Below are 22267 nucleotides of genomic sequence, written 5' to 3' on the forward strand. Positions count from 1 at the left end.
TTTCAGTATAAACCTCGTGTTATTATGTCTTCATCTGATCTGAAATCGTTTTCATCTCTTATTAAACGTGTGTTTTGGAGCTGCCGCCGCGCCTCTTTCCCCGAAGCTTCTCTGACTTCTCTTACAGCTAACTTTTTTAGTATACGCTCAAAAAGTGGTGAGTAATCCATCGTGATCCACGTTTGCTACACTTATAATACCTCTGATATTTTGGTACTTCGCATTTGCGAGTTAACTTTGAATTCGAACCTCGTTTCCATCTCGACAAGTTTGTTTGTTTGTTTGTATTCGAATTTCGCGCAAACTTACACGAGGACTATCTGCGCTAGCTGTCTTTAATTTCGCAATGTAAGACTAAAGAGAAGACAGCTAATCATCACCACCCACTGCCAACTCTTGGGCTACTCTTTTACCAACGAATAGTGGGATTGATCTAACGTTGTAACATTCTCACGGTTGAAATGGCGAGAATGTTTGGTGTGACGGAGATTCGAATTCGCGACCCAGAGAACGAATACTCAGAGATCCTGGCTTATTCTCTTAAATATTTTACTAAATTAACTCCGAGAACAATGACTGTTCCTTAGATAATGTACCTCAAAAATGTCATGACAATTGTCTGAGTTCCCCGGTGCGAAAGTGGAATGTCTACGACCTTACAACGCTGACAATCAGGATTTCGATTTCCTGAGGTGGGCACAGGAACAATGAAGCTTTGCTTGAAATTAAAGAGACTGAAAAAAAAAAACATTGTCTGAATTAGAGCGTAAAATCACCCTAAACCAATCATTACTTTTTTTTATGTTTTCCAATTATAGATCATCGAACGCATCTAAATCTATACAAATATAATACATATAAAGGAAGCGACTTTTTATACCCAAAGATAACATTCATTAATCATGAATTTGCATAATTTCCGTTTAGGGGACGGGTACTCCAACTACTTTCTCATAAAATAATTCACATTGCTAGAGATTTTCAGAAACAAAATTTAATTTCTCTATTTGGTTTTCCCAAAATGTCTTACCATCTCTACTGCCGTTGAGTCAGAGAGTGCTTGTTTCATGACTATAACATTTGATGTCTTCCCAAATATTTTAACCATTTCAGTTCTCATTCAGTTATGAACAATGTAAACAAGCACAATAAATAGTAATTTTCATGATACGTTTTTATGATAAAATCTTACATAGCTGTAATAATGAAAATTAATTTTTTTACGATGCAAACATAAAGGACGACACCTATGTTTCATAAACTAAAACAAACTTTTCTCCAATAATGTACACACACATATCACATCCGAATTTATGGTTGTACTGTATATAGTTCGTTGTTGTACTGTAATTCAGTTATTTGTGGTATATTTTAGCGTAAACGTTATAAATGAAGTAGTCTTGAACATACAAGTATTTATTACTAAATTGTTATGTTTGATTATATTATCCATGTAGGATATCTCTGTGCACCTTGTGGAATTACGTTTAGTAGTCAAAGTACTCTCGAAGCTCACTGTAAGTTTTACTGTTCGTATAGACAAGATAAACGCCCTCTGGAAGGTGAATCAGACATAGCAGGAAATTCACGTAAAGAAGGTAGGTTCTTTCTTACAGCTTCTTAAAGGTGATTATATATTAATAACTAGGAAATATACACCATTCCAAGCAACATTATGAACGTAATAATGAACGCGTGTGGTTTTCTTTATCACCTGGCCAAAACTCACTAATAGGAATGCGAAACGCTGAGTGAGAATGAATGGGCTTAAAATATCAACATACCTATTAAGAAAAAAAACATTTGGTAAAAGTCTTACCTCAGTTATACATAAGTTACCAAAGATATCCCAGTAACATTTGTGTAGGGTCCCTCCCCCCGACATGGCTAGGTGGTTAGGGTGCTCGACTGGTAATCTGAGGGTCGCGGGTTCGAATCCCCGTCACACCAAACATGCTCGCCCTCTCAGCCGTTGGGGCGTTATAATGTGACAGTCAGTCCCATTATTCGTTGGTAAAAGAGTAGCCCAAGAGTTGGCGGTGAGTAGTAACGACTAACTGCCTTTCCTCTCGTCTTACACTGCTAAATTAGGGACGGCTAGCGCAGATAGTCCTGGCGTAGTTTTGTGAGAAAAGTAAAAAAAAATTTACTCTTAAACTATAAAAATAAGCATCTTTAGTTAAAGATGAAGACATGAATAGAAACGTTATTACGGCTGTAAAGAAAAAGTTCTATCCAATCCGTTGAATAACAGTTGCTCGAAATGTCGCTAAAATAAATCATTTTTTCGTTCATTTTGATACTGTGTCATTAGAACACTAAAAATCAGGTTTCAATATCCGTGATGGGAACACAACAGTTAGCCCGTCGTTTAGCCTCATTACGGTTCTTGATGTCACCCGTATTCTGTTGTCATAGGAAGTCATTACTAGAATTATTAACTCTCACTACTTTTCTTGATAAGTTTGAACCATCAGTTTTCAGCTTACAAGATTCTGGTAGCGTTCGATTGGATAAAGCATTGAATTATATTTCACTTTAGGATCAATATTTCTTAAGCCTAAGTGCACTCGCTAATTCTATATCGCGATCTTACGTTAAAGTTTTTCTCAGAGTATGACACTGAAATAATGGTAGCCTAAAATATATCTAATCATATATTGCAAAACAAATGATATATACATATATATGTGTGTGTGTTTGTATATGCGTGCGTGTAAATGATTAATTAGAATATATTATTTTAATTAAAGACTGATTCAATGTTGCTTGTATTTTATAAAAACTGAATATGTGAACCCTAATTTTGTCTGGTACGTACGTGATACCAATGTTCAAAACGTCAAATTATTTATAATTTTAGTTGTTTTCTATTGTTGTTGTTTGTTTGTTTTTTTACTTTTGATTACATTTATATTTATGGTTTTGGAAACTCTTTATGTATTGAAAATCTGCCTAATTTGAAAGAGCTAAAAGAAAATATTTTCATAAAACTATCTTTAAGAAAGCAAATACTAATTGCTTGGAACATGAATGGCATGATATTGTAACAAAACATATAAATGAGTTTGTTCTCAATAACTTGCTTTACATGTGGTTGGTGGTTTGGGCTTTAGTTTGAGTTCACTAACCGGTTATTGGGTCGTAGTTCATCCTACTTTTCTTTAGACCTATACTTTCTTTTCTGCCACGTCCCATCTCTCCTATCATCTCGTGTGCATCATTATGGGAGCACATGGCAACTTAGGTGGATGTATTCCAGTGTGGGTCTTTCATACTAACACTATAGGTACTTCTGAATGGAGTAAATTAACTTATTAAACTAAATCTACAAAGAACTGTTATCCTCCAGTCCACTTGTGTTATTATCTGATTTCTGCCTATACTGCTTTTTGCTCCCATAGTGGTTCTCTCATCCAAAGAAGAAAGGATCGAATCGCAATTGAACGTGAATCGCGCGGATCATTTACATGGTGTCTACGATCGCTTTTTAGAAGATTCTGACAGGCAGTTAGGCGGCGATGAGAGTGACCACCAATCTACTTCCTCTAATTCTGCAGCAGAAGAGAAACCCGCAAAGATGGAGAACCTGAACACGGTGAGGAAAACAAAGACGGACCTTCAGTTGGTCAGTTCGTTCCTTTTGAAAGTTGGAGAGCAAAGACCGTTGGAGAAGATACCAATTAAAGAACTGGACGTTGTTTTGTCCAGTTTTATTATGAACGTCAAGAAGAGAAATGGAGAGGATTATGAACCGGATTCTTTGAGGGGTCTTTTAAGCAGTGTTGACCGGTATCTTCGGAAACAGCTATATCCTGTTGCTATCTTCAGTCCAACAACAGAGAATTTCTCTAAGACACGTGAGTCTCTGCGAATGAAACAGCTACAGTTGAAATCCCAAGGTAAAGGAAGTTTGTCAACGAAACACGTTCCTTTAACCGATTCCGAGATAGAGAAATTGTTTCTTTCCGGACAACTTGGAGCTCAAACAAAAGATTCCATCATCAACACACTCTGGTTTTACAATTCCGTTTTCTTTGGAATCCGGTCAGCTAAGAGACATTATGAGCTTCGATGGGGAGACATAGTTCTTTGTGAGCTTCCAAACAGTATGGAGTACCTGGAGTATATAGACCAGGAGACCAAAAAACCTAAGGAAGGCGTGATGGGAAATTTTCGGATATATGCTAACTTAGATTGTCCTGACAAAGACCCCATACACATATATCGTTTATATGCCAGTCATAGACCAGACTGCATGAAAAAAAGTGACAGTCCGTTTTACCTTGTTCCTAACCACTCAAAAGCGACTTACAACAGCTCATGGTTCAAACGTCAGCCACTAGGGGAAAACAGACTCGCTTCTCTCATGAAATGTATGGCGAAAAAAGCAGGTCTTTCCGTTGAAAAACATTTTTATAACATCAGTGTCAGACGAGCGTTAATGTTAAAATTACAGTCAGGAATTTAAACAAAGAAAATTTAAACTCAAAGGAAATCATTTTATTAAAGTCAACAGACTAAGTTATCTTTTAAAGGATACGTCGAATATTTCTTTTAAGAAATATCCGGAAAAACGCGTTTCTAAAACAAATCTGCATAGGTAAAGGAATTTTAAATAAAATTATGAGAACAACGTGTTATATTTCAATTAATTGTAATATTAATAGGGTTTCTCTTTGTATTTCGCATTACTTTCAGCAGAGAGATAAAATCTTTCGTAAACTTATAAACTACAGTAAAACATTTCATCTAGGAAGAGTGACTTTCCTGTCCTGGTGGGATTATTCCTTGCGATAAAACTTTTTTTTTTTTTTGTTTTAACAAGACATATGTCTACGTGACTATTCATATGCTATTTAATGTTTTAACAATTTACTGGTGTTCAGTTATTATGTTTGAGCGTTTTATTTTATCATACCGGTGAAGGTTCAAGTCTGAGAGGAAATGCGTGATTGTTAGTTGTGTAGTGAACCAATTCAGTTATTAATTGTACGTTGGTCAGTAATTATACTGTCGCTCCAGCCCCTCCGCCAAAAAAAAAAAAAAAACAACGTTTGAAAATGAAATAGAATGTTTGTTACAATTTCCTCTTGGTTGACACACGTTCTTGTCATATAAAATTAAGTATGAACCTAAACTTTGTTTTATATATATATATACATATATAATAGCTTCTCATGAAATATTTCTTCCGAGTTTAAAAGCCTACTATCAGGCTGTTTAAAAATACAATATAACTAAGTTATTAGACAGCAACAAGAAACGCAATTAACTTGGTCGATAGACAAACAGACCTTTAGATAGATGCGATAGGATAGATTATTTATGAAGCTTAAAATGTAAATATTGTAATAATGACTCATGGTTTAAAACCTGCAACTTTAAGAACGCATGATGATGTTTTATAGAAACATAACAAATGGGAAGTTTTCCAAATATCTAAGCTTCATTCTCACCAGGTTTTGATTCCCGTAGTAAAAAAAAACGTAGACGTTAAATTAGATGCATGTTTAGTTACTTAAGCAAGGGTGTAATTACTTAAGGAAGGGTGTAATTACTTAAGCAAGGGTGTAATTCATTGCCAGGACGAAAAATAGAATCAAATTTTTGGTCAAATACGAAATATTACCACAACTTTTCCACATAACTATCATATCCTAGTGGCACAGCGGTATGTCTGCAGACTCACACTGCTAACAACAAGGTTTCGATACTCGTGGTAGCCAGAGTACAAATAGTTAATTGTGTAACTTTGTGCTTAATTCCAAACAAACGAGTAAACATTATTTCAGAAATTATATGAACACTCTAAACCACATTTAAAAAAAACAGCTTTATATCTTTTTTTAGAAATAATGAATTAAAAAGTGATGTGATTGATGTTGTTCATTTCCTTGTTAAGAGTCAAAATTAATGGAAAACACATGCGAAACGAACTCTCAGGGAACTAGGGTTTGCTAACTGTAGCACAGTTATTAAGGTTTTAATGAACATGTATCGATAATTTAAAGGTGAATTACACTTCTAGCCACACAAGTTGAAATTAGAGATTTAAAGAAAAGAGGTCGTGGAAAATCTGTAATGAAAGAATGTCGTTGTGGGCTGAGAAGACAATGTCTCTGTTGTAATAGTCTCTCTTATTTTAGAGCCTTCCCCCTAGTGTTACAGCGATATGTCTAAGCTCGGAAATTATATATTTACATAGATAACGCTCGGAAACGGATTTTGATACCCGTGGTGGGCAGAGCACAGACAGCCCGTTGTGTAACTTTCTGTGCCTAAAATACAAATAAATAAACTTATTTTACAATGCATAATATATATTAGCTGAAGTACCCGTCACCTGGGCGGAAGTTATGCAAATTTGTGATGAATGAAAGGTTATCTCAGGCCATTAAACGTTACTTCACTTATATGGACGAGGTATAATCAAAACGTTCTAAGACTTTACTTTTATTCCAAAGAATAATGTACATACATCAGTATCATATGTTATCACTTTCAAAGTAATCTCCCCCAGCTGATACACACTTGTTACAACGTTCCTGACATTTGAAGAATCAATGCTGGAAGTTTTGAACTGTTATGCGACTGAGTTCTGCTTTCACATTATTATGGATGGTTGGAATGTCATCAAATATCTTTCCTTCCAATTAATTTTGATTTTGGGAAAAGACAAAAATCACACGGGGCAAAATCGGGAGAATACTGAGATGTGGTGTGACAGGAATGTTTTGTTTTTCTGAGAAAATTTCCTTGAACAGACACAACAGTGTGTTAAGGTGAGTTGTCCTGATGAAGAAACCATTGACCACTCTCCCACAACTCGCGGCGGTTTCTTCTAACTTTCTCCCTCAAGCAAATTAAGATCTTTTTATAAAAGGCCTGGTTAACTGTCTTTTACCTTAACGACTGTTTTATCAGTGAACAATGTCGGCGGTCGCCCAGAACGTGGGTCATCTTTCACCAATTCCCGGCCATCTTGGAAGCCTTACTTAACCAGTCATCACCAAAGGGAGTTTTTAACATTTCAAGTTCATCCTTTATCATTCTTCACACACAATTTGATGCAAACACATTGTTCTTCTTGTCTGTTCATTTTTATTACGACAAATGACAAGAGATACATCTGTCTTTAAACACGGTTTTCACAACACAGATACAAAGGTCTGGAGAAATGAGTTGTTCATGGGGTAGATCACTATCTGTACTTTGTACACACTTCAGTGAAGTTCACTGCCTCTATACTGGTACCTGTAACAGAAAAAGTCGTAGAACGTTTTGATTAGAACTCGTAATTACAGAAAATGCAAAAATGCCCGTAAAAACAGCAAAACACAAAATGTGAGAACGCAAATTTATATGTATCTCCGCATGGATCCAACAAACTTTCCTGCTAAATTTGGTGAAGATCGATTGAAAGAGGGTGAAGTCGTGGTTAAAAAAAAGCAAACCATAGAAACCGCAAAACTGAAAATTTGTACGTCTCCCCTCATGGATCTGAAAACTGAAGATCTATTTACACCATGCGTACATACAACAGACAGCACTGTTACATTTATGTAGATAACATACGACAGACAGTAAGTACCATTATATTTATACAACTAACATACAACAGACAGTATTCGTGGCGCCAGTGCATTAGATCCGCGTGTGAAGCACTTATGACGTCATATTTGAACCATGAGAATGTAAAAAAAAAGTTCTCTGTGACGTGAAACAGATGCGAAACGGGAAAATCGTGATCCATATTACAAATGTACATGCACACAGGATAACATTTTTGCGAAGTTGGTTGTTGCGCATTGCATAATAAAAATGTTTTTCCAGTATCATGTAAGCAAGTGTTCCATTATAGTATGATAATAAAAGTTCAGAGAAATAAACATTCAAGGAGTGGTGTAGCTCTCCAATGGTACAGCGGTATGTCCGTGGACTTTCAACACTAGAAACTATATTTTGATACCGGTGATGTGTAACTTTCTGTGCTGAACTACAAACAAAAAAACGTATTTTAAAATGTATTATATATATATATATATATGTATTATGCGTTAAGAGAAATATAAATTCGAGGAATGGTTAAATCCTCTAGTAGTATAGCGATATGTCCAGGCGTATATTTAGCTCTGAGGACGTACAATGCTAGAAACTGAATTTCGATACCCGTGTTGGGCAAAGCACAGATATCCCATTATGTAGCTTTGTGCTTAATTACAAAAAAAATGAATGGTGAAAAATATTGCTGTTTGTATATATTGTTTTTTGCTATATTCAACTATCAAAATCAGAAGGATCAACTGGACTTACTAAATGTGTGTCCAGTTTTTAATATAAAATGAATCCCATTTATTTTTGAAAATATTTACAACGAACTAAATAATATATCCAATTGAAAATTGACCCATATAATGTGTGAATAATTTGAGCGTTTATAAGCTCACGAAACAATTGCAATTTAACTGATAGAACTCATTAACTGAAGGATAACTCTTAGTTTTCATGTACGGAGTATCCAGAGATATGAACTACTTACTGTTCCATGAAGTGCAAACATTACGCCTGTCTAACACCTGTAAAATAGTAGAAGTCTGTATGAAATAAAGGGACCAACGACGTAAAGATGTGATATCAAAAATAAAAAGTGCAAACCCTGTAAAGATGTTATGCAAAAGTAAGTTAAAAAGTAAAAGAAGGGAAGACCTTGTTGCTTCTTGTATTCATACTTGTACCTGTTGCACTATAAAAGGAGTCAAGTATTCCAGAATTAACTTACCGGGTTTTACATCGCATTGTTAAATAATTTGCCTTTTGATATATATATGTATAACTTAGCTGTTATTTTTATATCTCATCAATGAATGGATGACCCCTTTATTCTAGCTTTAGCTGTTTAGGTAAATGGTTTTGATTAAATTATTTAGGTGGCTTTATTGTTAGATTACCGAAACTTCTTTTAACCACCAATTAAAAAGCACTTAACGTTTTGTTTCTTTTTTTAGAAGTTCGAAATATTAAATAAATGCTGTGTTAACAATCATAATCATTAAAAAAAACATTATCACGTGATTCTTGGATACTTCATCTTATTTAACTATATACAAATATAAATATATATATATATATTATATATGAATTAGTTTATTTTTGTTGGTCAATATTGAAAAAAATAAGTTTAATTTTGATCGACAGATGCTCAATACATGTCAGTTGATGTCTAGTGGTACTTTACATTTCTCTAAAATATTTAACTAATGTTTACATGGAAAAGCTTGTAACTAATAGAAAAAAGGTTGGGTGAATTTTCATGTATGCTCCTAGTATGAATGTTTAATTTTAAAATATTCCAAATGGGATATATTTTGTGAATGTTTCACTGTGTACTATTTGTGTCACAAACTTAACGTTTTTCGTCTCTTGGTAACATTCCAATATTTGTATGTTTTAAAACAAGGATTTCAATAAATCTACTTTCCATTAACAGCTACCCCGTTTCATTCTATTTTTACGACTACATAATATTACCACGCATTTTCGAAATTTCTCATTTATTTATTTTGTATAAAATTTTTCACAATATTATTTTGAAACGAAAAGAAAATTATTTAAGCCTAACTGTTAACTAAGGTTTTAACAGTATAAAGTTTGACAGCTTGTTTACAATTGGTGCTTTTAATTCAAATTACAAAACTGAACTTAAATATCCTTCCTAAGGGAGGGAGGGAGGCAGTAATTCTGAGGGCCTATAAACACTCAAAATTGAGTTTTGATACCCGTGGAGGGAGATAACTAAACGACCAAACAAAAATGTTAAAAATAATTAATTGTTTCAATATTTCTTGTTTCCTTTCTGTTATCATTGTTTGTAAATTCCATGTAATTTAATGCACTACAGTGCGTTTACATCATCAATGTTTATTCTTAATTAATTAAGGGTTTCACAAGAGTAAGTCATTCCTCCGTATACTTACTGTTTGATATTAGTATTCAAACTTTAAATTACTTATTAAAAAAACTGGTTTTGAATGAATGAAATTACTTTTGAGTCCCACCGAAAATATAATTTTTTTCTCAGTTCCTTGTTTGTACAAGCGTTGGGCCCGGCACAGATAGGTGGGTTAAGGCGTTCGAATCCCAGTCGCACCAACATGCTCGTCCTTTCAGCAGTGGGAGCATTATAATGTAACGGTTAATCCCACTATTCGTTGGTAAAAAGAGTAGACCAAGAGTTGGCGGTTGGTGGTGATAACTAGTTGCCTTTCCTCAAGTCTTACACTGCTAAATTAGGGACGGCTAGCATGGATAGCCATCGTGTAGTTTTGCGCAAAATTCAAAAAGAAAAAAAAAAAAAACAAACGTACAATAATCCTTTCAAAAAATAGCCCCTCTGGTGGTTCACTGAAAAGCTTGAAAGCTAAAACCCGGGTTTTAATACCCCCTGTAGGTAAAAGTCAGTTCATTCTTTAGTCTTATGCTTAAACACAAAGCCAATGAATACATCTTAAAAAGGAATGGTTTTCGTCTTTATAATTCAAATATTACTTGAGAATCTATTAGGTTGAGGAATAATTCGTGAGCGTTTTTAAATAATTTCATTCAAGCATTACATGCAAGACTATACAATACTTCAATGCATGAACACATTACACCCAAAACATTTATTATGATACTTTATTTCATGTAATACCTAGGTATATAGTATGCATTGTTTTAAACGAAATTGCAAGAAATTAAATGCGAAAAGCAGATGGTGTCGAAAATGCTCGATTTTGTCCACTTGACATTCCATTTAATGAGCTGAAAATGAAAGCAAAAATTAAAGACATATGAAAATCAAACACACCATCTATTAGAGCAAAAAATTATCTACCAAATGACATGAAATATTTTGCGAAAGCGTTTCATTTATAAATATATTTTTTAACTTGAAAAAATGCTCACGAATTATTCCTCAACCCAATATAACTTTGATACGTAGAAAACTCGTAAAGATATTAACAGTAAATGAACTGACCGTGGCCTAATGTTTAGAGTGCCGAGTGGGAACCTAACTAACGGTTTGTGTTCTACTGCTACAAAAACAAGTTCCGTACTTTGGGTCTTGTGAGTGTGCTAGAAATGTGACTCACTTTCTCAGTTAGACAATCCCAAGAGTTTGAAATGTTTACTACTGGCTAACCGCATTTTATCTAGGCTATTAATTCTAAACTAGGGACGGGCTATGCCCAGGTAGCTCATGTGTGGGTTTTTCAAACTTCTGAAACAAACATACAAGTGAATAAACTTGTAAAAGTATTTAACGGAAAATAACTGAGCAGCTTCATAAACGTTTTAGAGAAAAACTGTCGACGCTCATGAACAGATCACACACACACACACACACACACTTACAAGTGTAATAATTAATATATCATATGGATATTTATTGCTCATTTTTGTTATCGTCCTGTTGTGTATTAAATATTGAAAAACAAATTCTACTGCGTCAATGAATAACAACATTGTCAATCTACAAGAACTTTCTTTTTATATTATTTGTAATACATTGTTCACAAATTATTTTAATATTCATTTTATTCACTGAAACCCTTTAACTATGATTCGACGTAAAATGTCCATCGCTAGTAATTTAAGCCCAACATGGCCGCGTGGTTAAGGCACTCGACTCGTAATCTGAGGGTAGCGGGTTCGAATCCCCGTCATACTAAAAATGCTCGCCCTTTCAACCGAGGGAGCGTTATAAAGTTCAGTCAATCCCACTCTTCGTTGGTAAAAGAGTACCCCAAGAGTTGGCGGTGGGTGGTGATGACGAGCTGCCTTCCCTCTCGTCTTACACTGCTAAATTAAGGACGGCTACCGCAGTTAGGGGTCGTGCAGCTTTGCGAGAAATTCAAAACAAACCAAACCAAACCGACAGTAGTTTATGTGAGGGGTTGGGAGGGATAAGTCACAGCCTGAAGTTGTTAAAAATCTTAGAGTAGACTAACTGGTTACTTGTGTATTTTCGTTTCAAAAATGCTAACATCAGCGTTAAAAGAGAATGACGTGTAGGCCTAACACAAGCTTCGCTTCATTCTACTTCCGTTTTAGTAGACCAGATTCACTGAATTCACAGCTTATCAGCGCTGTGGCGGAAGCAGCGAATCAAAGAATAAGTTAGGCCCACACGTCTATCTCTTCTTTACTGGAGTTCACGTTTTAGCGAGGAAAATAAATTCACAAATATACAAATAACAAATTAGACCCTTAAATTATAATGGATAATTAATTATCCTAGTTATCCAAACATTTAATTTTTTTGTTGTATGTTTTCAACGATGGGTAATTGATTACGTCAAAACCAAATAAACTGCTCGCACCTCTTCTGGCCTGCTAGTTTGTTTGCTAGGACCGAATGGAGTGAAATTGACATTTGTAACTTGTGAATTCGGCGAAAGTAGTCTACCGTAGCGGAAGTAGAGAATTACAGAAGAGTGTGCTTCTAGGACATATGTTCTTCACAAAAGAACCATGTTTCAATGAAGAAAAGGAATTCATAAATAAAGATATTCTTACAAAAAACTGCTGCGACATACTTACACTGTCGGAGAAAGAGTTTGGTGTTTCATGGCGCAAAGCAACCAGGCTACCTGCGCTCGTAGAGAAATAAAACACAAACTTAAGTCTCAATTTGTGAGAAAGAATTTTAGAGATTGACTCTCAGTTGAAAGTATCAGCTTCCTTGAATTATTTGAAATAACATCCGTAAAACCCTTATTTTAAACAAAAATCTGTTATACCTAATGGACAACATTCCATGAAAGAAACTGGAAGCTTTGGAGTCTCCCCCCGTTAGTACAGCGGTAAGATTACTGATTTACAACGCTAAAATCAGAGGTTTGATTCCCCTCGCTGAGCTCAGCAGATAACCTGATGCGACTTTGTTATAAGAAAACACACACGTTTTGGAGTGATGGTCATGTTAAAATGAATATAACACGTTGTAGGATGGTCTCAGATTGTTTTTTTAGGCTCTAATGAGGTTAATAATGATTTTGAAAAGTTTCGGTGATCATTTTGATACGAAACAGTTTCCTTATGTATACGTTTGTGATTGTTATTAAGATAAACTTCAATCCTATTGTTGAACTGAGTGACTCATAAAACTGTAGAAAATTCATGGATTCATAAATATATAGGGAACTGAGTAACTCATAAAACTACAGTAAATTGGATGACTCAAATGTTTGGTTTGGCTTCAATTTCGTGCAAAGCTACACGAGGGCTATCTGCGCTAGCCGTCCCTAATTTAGCAGTATAAGACTAGAGGGAAGGCAGCTAGTCATCACCACCAAACGCCTAACTCTTGGGCTTCTTTTTTACCATCGAAGAGTGTTATTAACCGTCACATTATAACGCCCCCACGGCTAAAAGGTCGAGCATGTTTGGTGTGATGGGGATTCAAACCCGCGACCCTCAGATTACGAAATGACTTACAGAAGTATCGTAAATTGGATGGATCATAAATCAGTAGCGAAATGAGTGTCTCATAATTGAATGATTCGACTTCAAGTTAACCTTTTTTTATAAATACATGTATTATTGCAATAAAACTTGTATCTAAATTATCAAAATTACTTCTTTCTATCATACACTTGTCATCCTATTTAAGAGTTCAGTTATCACATTGGGTACTCTGACATGAATATATTAGTTTAGGTTATAATATCACAGATGGCATATAACCATCAAAAGTTTACTAAGAGAAAAATTAAAATCTGACACAGCTTAGCTGAACTGATAAAACTGTTTAGTAACTTAATATAGCATGTAAGTAGTAATGGAAATGATTGACAAATGACGGGTTTTGTTTATTTATAAATATTGTGTTTATTTTTTCAAATCGTAGATGGTGGTCGGTAAGAGTTTTTTTTTGTTTTCAAAAGCAGACAATGTATCCGTAACACCAAGATATTTGTGAAAAGGTCGAGATAAATGATTTGTGGGAAACATTACTTTCAATCTACAGTAGTTAAGATGTTATAAATGAGCTCCTTAAAACGATCAGGGGTATTCCTCTAACGCTTAGGTTTAGAAAAATGTTAAAATGTGAGACGCAAGATTGATAGAATGAAACAACAAATGAAATAATTATTATATTTTAATCTATTCTGGTAAAGTTACGTGTATATTTTGAGAAAACTAATATCTGTATATACATGACTTTAACGGTAGATGCTAAAGTATATAATATGTTTAATTTCAAGCTATCTTAGGCCTAACTAACAATTGTACCTTAAGCCACTTAGCAACTGCGACGAATTGCGATTTCAAGTAAAAATATTTCGATAAATAACACTGAAACAAGGACGAAAACAAATTATTTCTCATAATAAAGTCAGTGATTACTGCAGAACTGTCTGTAGTTGTGCTTAATTTTTTTTAAAAAATCGATACAGATGAGATGTTTTGTTTTGCATAATGAAAAGTTATATTAATTGGAACGAAAATAAGACATAACTGTTTCATTATTATTTATTCGACAGATATATTTATCCACTCACTTTCCATTCGTTAGCGTTTTTTTCTTTTTCTTATTTATGGATTAATGAAGAGGTTTAACTAATTTAGTTATTTTCAGGTCACTTCATATAATCAGAAGTTTTTGCACAGAATAAGAAGACAATGTGCGACTTTTTCAATAATCTATACTAGTTGTTCTTGTTGATACTGCAGCTAGTTAGCGAAGTTTTAGTTTTAAATCCCATTATTGTTGAAAATAAGTGTATGTAGTGTGTGTTTCATGCTTTTTTCCACCCCCCTAAAAAATACAAGTTTGCCGGTTGTCATCATTTTTAAATGTAAGATGTTCGAAAATGCTTTCAGAATTAGGCTTAACGTTGATGATTTTAACTAAGTAGCTTTAACTGTAATATATAGAAAATACTTTTAGAATTAGTCTTAGTGATATGACTTATAGCTAAGAAAAACGGTAAAACTGGATTTCAGTACCATGGTGAGCAGAGCACAAATAGCCAGACCATTGTGTAGCTTTGAGCTTAACAAAAACAAACAAAAGCTTTTAGGAATAGGCTCAGCAGTATGATAGTTTTAATATTTTTCGGATCATATAGTTTAAAACATTCTTTTCAATTCAGGTTAGCTACGATAATTAAAAGAATGAAGACGGTGTGGATTGTCTAAATGCTTAAAAAACATATAACTGAAAACTATCACTTTTATCGTCAGGATAAATATATACACACTGTTTTCCAAGAAGACAAATAAAATATATGAAAGTAAAATATTTAAATAATCGACTGTTTAAAGCAAAGTGTTAATTTAGATGTACAACTGCTTCGAGTCACTAGATGAACATGGTTTTGATAACTGGAAAATATATGTTTTGTAAAGTTCTTTATTCTGTAACATCATTGATTCATTTCAAAACAAAATATTTCTTTATTTACATTATGTGTTAGTGCCAAGTTCTGAACATTTTTTTATTTATTTTTCTCATTATATTTTTCTAAAAAGAATATAAATCATTGGTTCTTGGCATGAAGAATAAAAATCATCATTGATTTTAAAATGGTATTAATTATATTTATAGAGCAATCGGAGTTGTTATTTACTAAAGGGCTGCCATAAATGAAATGGTTTTTAATTTATCACTGAAAATGTGTTTACATTGTCTCTCCAGATAACACCCGAACGTTACTAAATGAAGACCAAGACAATCAGTTAGGCACTAAAAGAAGCTTGGAAGATGCAGAAAGTTCGGAAACAAAGATTTCCTCGGGAAGATCCAAAGAACCTAACATAGATTTCAAAGCTGTTAATAGAAGTGTTCGCACATACAGTTGTCAGCATTGCAATTATTCTACAGACAAAAAAGGTGGCTTAGCACGGCACATGCGCATGCACAGTTTACCTCCCCACTCTTTTCCTTCTACGTCAAGAAATTCGATTAGAAATGAGGAACTCCTGTTGTCATCCCCACCACTCGCTAGATATTGCTCCGAATGTGAAATCCAGTTCTCCTCCTTCAAGACGTTCTTGGTTCACAAGCTTCATTACTGTAACACAAGACAGGTCCAGAAGGCTTTGATGTCCCCTGTTTCAACTTCCAGTCCATCGACACCCATTTCTTCAATGTGTCATAATAAACACGAAAATGTCAGTTCTTTAGCTTTAGAGACTCTAACTCCATGTTCCAGTGCGCCAAGTCAGGATGGTAGGCTTAGTCGGCCATTTTACGCTGCCATTTCTGCGAATCCTTTAATTTTAGTTCCTTATACCTATGTATCTGAAACTGGACTAATTCCAGCTGCACGAATGGTTTCAGAAAGTGATGTCCTTTTTCCAGGTGAGATGACTGCAGATCGCACTTCACCAACTGAGAACGTTTTCAACACTTCACTCTCTTCTTCGGAAGATAACTTCTCGGAAAGCATGAAAAGTAATTCTGCTCAAGAGAAGACTAAGAACGCTTCGCTATCTCCTAGTCATGATGGCACAGAGGCGGACTCCACTGTCGACAGTTGTTTGAATGGTAGACATGAAGAACAACCCTTGGATCTGACAGTAAAGAATGGGAAGAAAAAACATTGGGTTTCTGATGCTAAAGATCAAAACACGATGCCCCTTTCTGAAACAGCTCAAACAGTTATCGATGATGTAACTTTAGTTCCTCTAGAGGCACCAGGCCCTACAATCCAAACACCTATAGACATTGCTGACTGTTCTCCCTCTAGTAGTCAACCAGTTTTAGCTTTACCTTCTCTATGTGATATAAACGTACCACATAAATCAATGCTGCCAAATGAAGTCGCACTGACAGCAGTCCCGCCCAATCTAGTCAAGCTGAGAACCAATGAGTGTAGGGAGTGTAACATCGTGTTTTATAAATATGAAAATTATATCGCCCATAAACAGCATTACTGTGCAACAAGACAACAGAAACTTTATATGAGCCAAAGTCTTACACAGTTTAGAAAAGATAGTAACGCAACACCTCTTCCAGAAAACGATAAGGCAATACCTAAAACTGCAACTCTACTACCCGCTCCAGTTATTACGACTCTACCTTCTATTCCCAGCAACGTTACCGAAATTAGTTGTGTTTCTACTTCATCGCCCACTTTTACTCAGTCCACTTATCAGTTCTTTTGCCTCCCTTGTGGTATTAAATTTACATCACTGAATAATTTACAAGCTCACCAGATGTATTATTGTCCCAAACGCGACTACTGTGTTCCAAGTCAAGAGCTACCGGTAGGGCAAATTGCCATGGCTTTGGACTTCAAGTGTCCGAAATGTAAGACCTCGTTTCCAACTGAGAACTCTCTAAAAAGCCATCCCTGTGTGGCGCAAATAAAATGCCCGTATTGTAATGTATTTTGCCCAACTCTGAACGCTGCTCAACGACACCTAGTAACTCACACAGGAGTAAAAGCTTTTCGATGTACTGTGTGTGGCTACAAGGGGCATACCTTACGTGGCATGAGGACACACATTCGGATTCATCTGGATAAGGAGAATCCAACTCCGGAAGAAGCATTTATTGTCTGTATTGGAGAAGACGGAACAACTGTTAGTCCAGAGTTGGCGGGGAAGGTCATAAAATCTACAACAGCAAGATCACAAAGCCCTTCTCCATCGACAAGTACTCGAGTGTCGCCTGTTTATAGTGTCTCCTCTGCAAACAATAGGTCCACTGGTCACTTGAAAAACGAAAAGTCTTCCCCGGAGGTGAGTCGTCTGAGTGGACTAGATGGGAGTGTGTTCAATGACCAACTTCACTGGTGTAGCTTCTGTGGATACTCCTCTACTTATAAAGGGAACGTTGTTCGTCACGTTAAGCTGGTCCATCGAGAGATAGTTGGACTTCAGTTAGCAAACAGCGTGGTCGTCAGCGGATCGGTCCTGGCGGACGACAGTCTTAAGCAATTTTTGACGATTGGATCGTCAACATTGTCGACAGATCAGTCCAAACACGATGAAAGCTCTGATGAGCTGAGTCTCCTAGACAAATCTCTACCTTTAGAAAGTTCGGTAACAGTAAAACACGAATCATCTGTAAGCGACGCTGAAATTGGTGATAGGGAAGAAACGAAAGAGAATAGCAAAGAATTGGAAGGTCAAACTTCGTCTATACTAAGAAAGTGTTCGTCAAGCGAGCTATTAAAAAAAGTGGGTCCCAAGTACTGTAGGTCTTGTGACATATCATTTAATTACTTACCAAGTTTCATCGCTCACAAAAAGTACTACTGTTTCTCCCATGTCAGGGAAAACATATCACAACAGTCATGATATCTAGTGCAATTTGTTTTTAATTTTTCTCTCCTGCGTGTGTCTTTATGTTGATTTACGTTTCAAAATAACTTAAATAACTAATTTAGGAAACTCAAGGAATATGCAGAGGAGGAAGTTATTGTTAATGGTTTCTAGCTTTTATTATTTTTGTATTTTATTGTACAGTAAGCTGTTTGTGACGATGTGCCTTTGTATGAGATTGTGATACCAAAAATGGATGAATGACGTGCGGGAGTCATTGTACGTATTACACTTGTATTTATCATTTGAAAGTTCGTGAACTTGGAGAAAGAAAAAAACACTTTTATTCCATGGATGGGTTTTAGAGGTATTTTCTTTTTATTATCAGTTTTCCTTTCGACATAATTTAGTGGTTTTTCTCTTAGCATCATCACGACGAATTGAAAGGACGCTTCTATGGAAAAAGGAAAAAGCAGTTTTCAGAAGAACAATCCATTTCCTTTTAATGCTAACAATCTATGGAATAAATACTCATGCAAATTTAGATTTACGATTTTCTGTCTAATGTGAAATACTAGTCAATAAGAAATCTGGAATCTTGGTGCTGAAATACACAGGCAGAGAAAGACTGTAACCTTAGCCTTTCTTCTGTGTAGCTGGGAAGATAATTTCTGTGTGTTACGTATTATATCAAAAACTAGTTCTACAAAGATAAGTAGAAATACGCAAATCATCGGGAAAATCAAAATAAAAGTCAACTTTAGAAATGTAGATATCATATACTGAATTTTTCTGTAATAAAAGTATCCTGGATTTAGGCGATTAAACCACATATAATTTCGTCATTACCTTACAGCGTCGAAAATCTTTAATAAAGAAAATTTTAAATGTATGGTAAGAACTTATATATACATAGGTTTTTTCTTGCACTTATTTCTTAAAGTTTAGAATATGCTGCCTGAATTGATTATTACTAGACTCTAACAAAATTATCTCAATCAAGGCGTTCGTTTGAACTGAACAGCGTAGCCATGCAGAATTTATTTGAATTACAAATAATCTAACATATCCAGCAAGTCCCCTAGAATACAAATATAAACTTCATACCGATTATTAAACTTTTCTAATAAGTAAAAAAAAAAAACTGACTAGAGATTAACAAGGAATTACAATGAGCTAGTTCGGCCGATAAGTGTAGTTGAGATTTTTTAAAAATATTTCTCAAGGGACAATTTAAAATCGTTATAAACGACAACCTTTCTCTTGGCAGGTAACAATACAAGTCATCCAAGGTTTCGTGGTCACTTCCCTCAGGCCCTGTGTGCTCAGAAGAATATTTTCTGATTAAGGTTTTTGTTATCGTTGAAGCAAAAAATTACAATGGCTTTGTTCTCTGAAGTCAGACAACCATATTTATCACTGTAGACAGTTTAACGTCATTGTCCCTTATCCACCAGTTCACGTTCTTCATTAGAGTACTACAGAAATTCTAGTTTTTAATGCTGTTTTAAGAATCTACAATATTTTATAATAGCCCCCCAAAAAAAACAGCTTTTATGAGATTAGCCCATATTGATATTTATGCTAGTTTGTTTTATTTGTTAAATCAAACTAATGAAATTGAACAAGTTCGAAAAGCAAATTTGATTGGGATATATCTTTACCGAATTAAAGCGAACTCGAAAATATTGTATTAATATAAATTATGAGTCGTGTGTAACTACTGTAAGTTAATATCGGATTACTGATTTTCGAATAAGTTAAAGAGACATTTAAGTTTTAAAGTGGAACTTCTGTAAATCAAAACATTGTACAAATTATGCAATTAGTTTATTTGATCCCTGAATGTCGCTGTATAAAAACCAAGTTTCTAAGATGGCTGGAAAAGATTGCTAAACAAAACAGCCGTTTCTGCCACGAGAAATCATAACTTTCAATCTCAAATGCAACGGATAAATGCTGTATAAAGATATATATATAATACGTTACCTTTGTAGTGTTTTCCTTAGATGACTGTTAGTCATTGGAAAATGTATAAATTTAGTCTATTTTTGCTTTTCCTATTTCTCCAGATTAAATGGATACAACAAATTAGTTGGACCTGTTTAGTAGAACAGTCTAACAGTCCAAGGTTGTAACTCTGGATAACGAAATCTTTTACACGTATCGTTCGTTATTCTGTTTAAAATCCTTTTGAGTTCATGACGAACGTTTGATATGTTAAATAAACCAACATTAAAGCACTTGACAGAAACTGTTTTCACATTTAAGTTACAAAACTAGTTGGAACATTTTCTCCACACTCTAATTCAGTTTCGACACAGCTAGTAAAAATCGATGTTTTATCTTTTTCGCAAGATTACTGCTATTGTAATACATAAGTCTTCCATAATTATATAGAAACCAATAAAAATCTTCATCTTCATAAAACTGGGTGATCTTTTACTTTTAAAAGCTGAAAACTAGAGTTATCGCCATTGTTGCTTAGGTTGTTGTCTTTTTATATCTCCAGTAAGGAACTGATATGTCATAACCTATTTTAAAAAGCAGAGAAAAACCAGTGTGAATTGGACTATTTATATGGAAATTATTGTACTTACGCAGGAAAACTGAAGCTTTATTACACCGTGACTTGACTCGGTAAATTTTAATTCATGACGTGACTCCCAGTTTACCGTGAATTTTTTTCATAAATTATGCCTTCGAAGTGTTCATTCAGTTCCAGCTCTCATCCGTTAACCTGAATTAAGATAACGATGATTTAGAACTAAATCTGTATCTTGCTTATTGTAAGATTTCTCAACTCATTTATGTGGTGGTGTTTTTGCCCTTGTAATTTATTTAGTCTCGGAAATTATTGTAATTTTTTACCATGTGTTCTATAATTAAGCACTAGATGGCGCTAAGCTGTTTACAGCATTTGTGACAATTTGATATATGGATCTTTTGCGTGTGGTACTAATTACGTAATCTTGTATATAATAATATTCAGTTCAAATATGTGAAATTTGCAAAAATGGGCAGAATGTCATTAAATCCCACAGTACATAGCTGGTTTGTACACTGTAACTTTAACATATTGTGTCGTATATGTGAAATAAAGTGGCGTGGACTTTTTCCACAGATGACTGTAGTTTGTGTTGTATTTTGGTGAGATTTTGTACAAAATGCACATTTTACGGATTTATCTGAAGTAAATAACTAAGATTGCTTTATAACATTCTTACACTTTTCTGTGGTATTCTCCGCTGGGAATTTAACGCCGAATTTTAACGTTTAAAGTTCGTAAACTCACCGCTGTCCCACGGAGTGGCCACGAATTAAATATCGCAAAAACAAACTAAAATGACATAAAATTTTCATTAATACGTAGTCATTATTTTTGTCTGCGAGGCATACTTCTCCAGAACTTTCTCCAGTCCTTATATATATTGTGTCCGTATTTTAGTATTTCTCTGTAGTGTAGTTCAACGTGAACTTTGAAGGGTTCTAACACTAAAACTTGTACAGCACAGATATTCCGTTGTTAGTTTTAAGCCTAACAGCGAAATAAATGCGAACTAATATTTAACAAACATTTACAAAACCTTAGACATTTTTGTCATATTAGACTTTTAAAACAAAAGGGTAGCTTTTGTGTTACTATGGTAACATACAGTTTTATTTTGTTTCAGTAAGTTAATATAGTTTTCAATCAAAAACTATAAAAACACCGTGACCAGCTAAGCTTAGAGTTCCAAATATTAAAACTTCTGTGTTTGTGTGTTTGTGTACCGAGATAACTTTCAAAACAGGTTTTACAAGTTCATCAAATATACATTTACTAAAGAATTCATATAAATAATATTAAATCATTTCTTCTTAAAAAAATAGTTTTAAACAGTTTTAATCAGAGCAAAACTAAAAAATTAGTTTTTGTGCTCTGTACAATGCGGGAATAGAACCCAGGATTTGAAACTTGTGAGTCCATAAACTTACAGTAGATCCATCGGAGACAACAGTT

At 34.6% G+C, this 22267-nt stretch overlaps 1 protein-coding gene across 2 annotated transcripts in view; it reads left to right on the forward strand.

The window, feature by feature from the left end:
• The window catches only part of LOC143240884 (zinc finger protein ush-like), a 194551-nt gene extending 173164 nt beyond the window's left edge, over window positions 1–21387 (forward strand). For both annotated transcript variants that reach the window (XM_076484107.1, XM_076484109.1), the window contains exons 6-7: window positions 1458–1598; window positions 15689–21387. In XM_076484107.1, the coding sequence (XP_076340222.1) occupies window positions 1458–1598; window positions 15689–18300 (2753 nt within the window). In that variant the 3' untranslated portion in view covers window positions 18301–21387. The remainder of the gene's footprint in view (window positions 1–1457; window positions 1599–15688) is intronic.
• The last annotated feature ends 880 nt before the right edge of the window (window positions 21388–22267 follow it).

The sequence above is a fragment of the Tachypleus tridentatus genome, chromosome 13 (assembly GCF_004210375.1).
Source record: "Tachypleus tridentatus isolate NWPU-2018 chromosome 13, ASM421037v1, whole genome shotgun sequence".
NCBI lineage: Eukaryota > Metazoa > Arthropoda > Merostomata > Xiphosura > Limulidae > Tachypleus > Tachypleus tridentatus.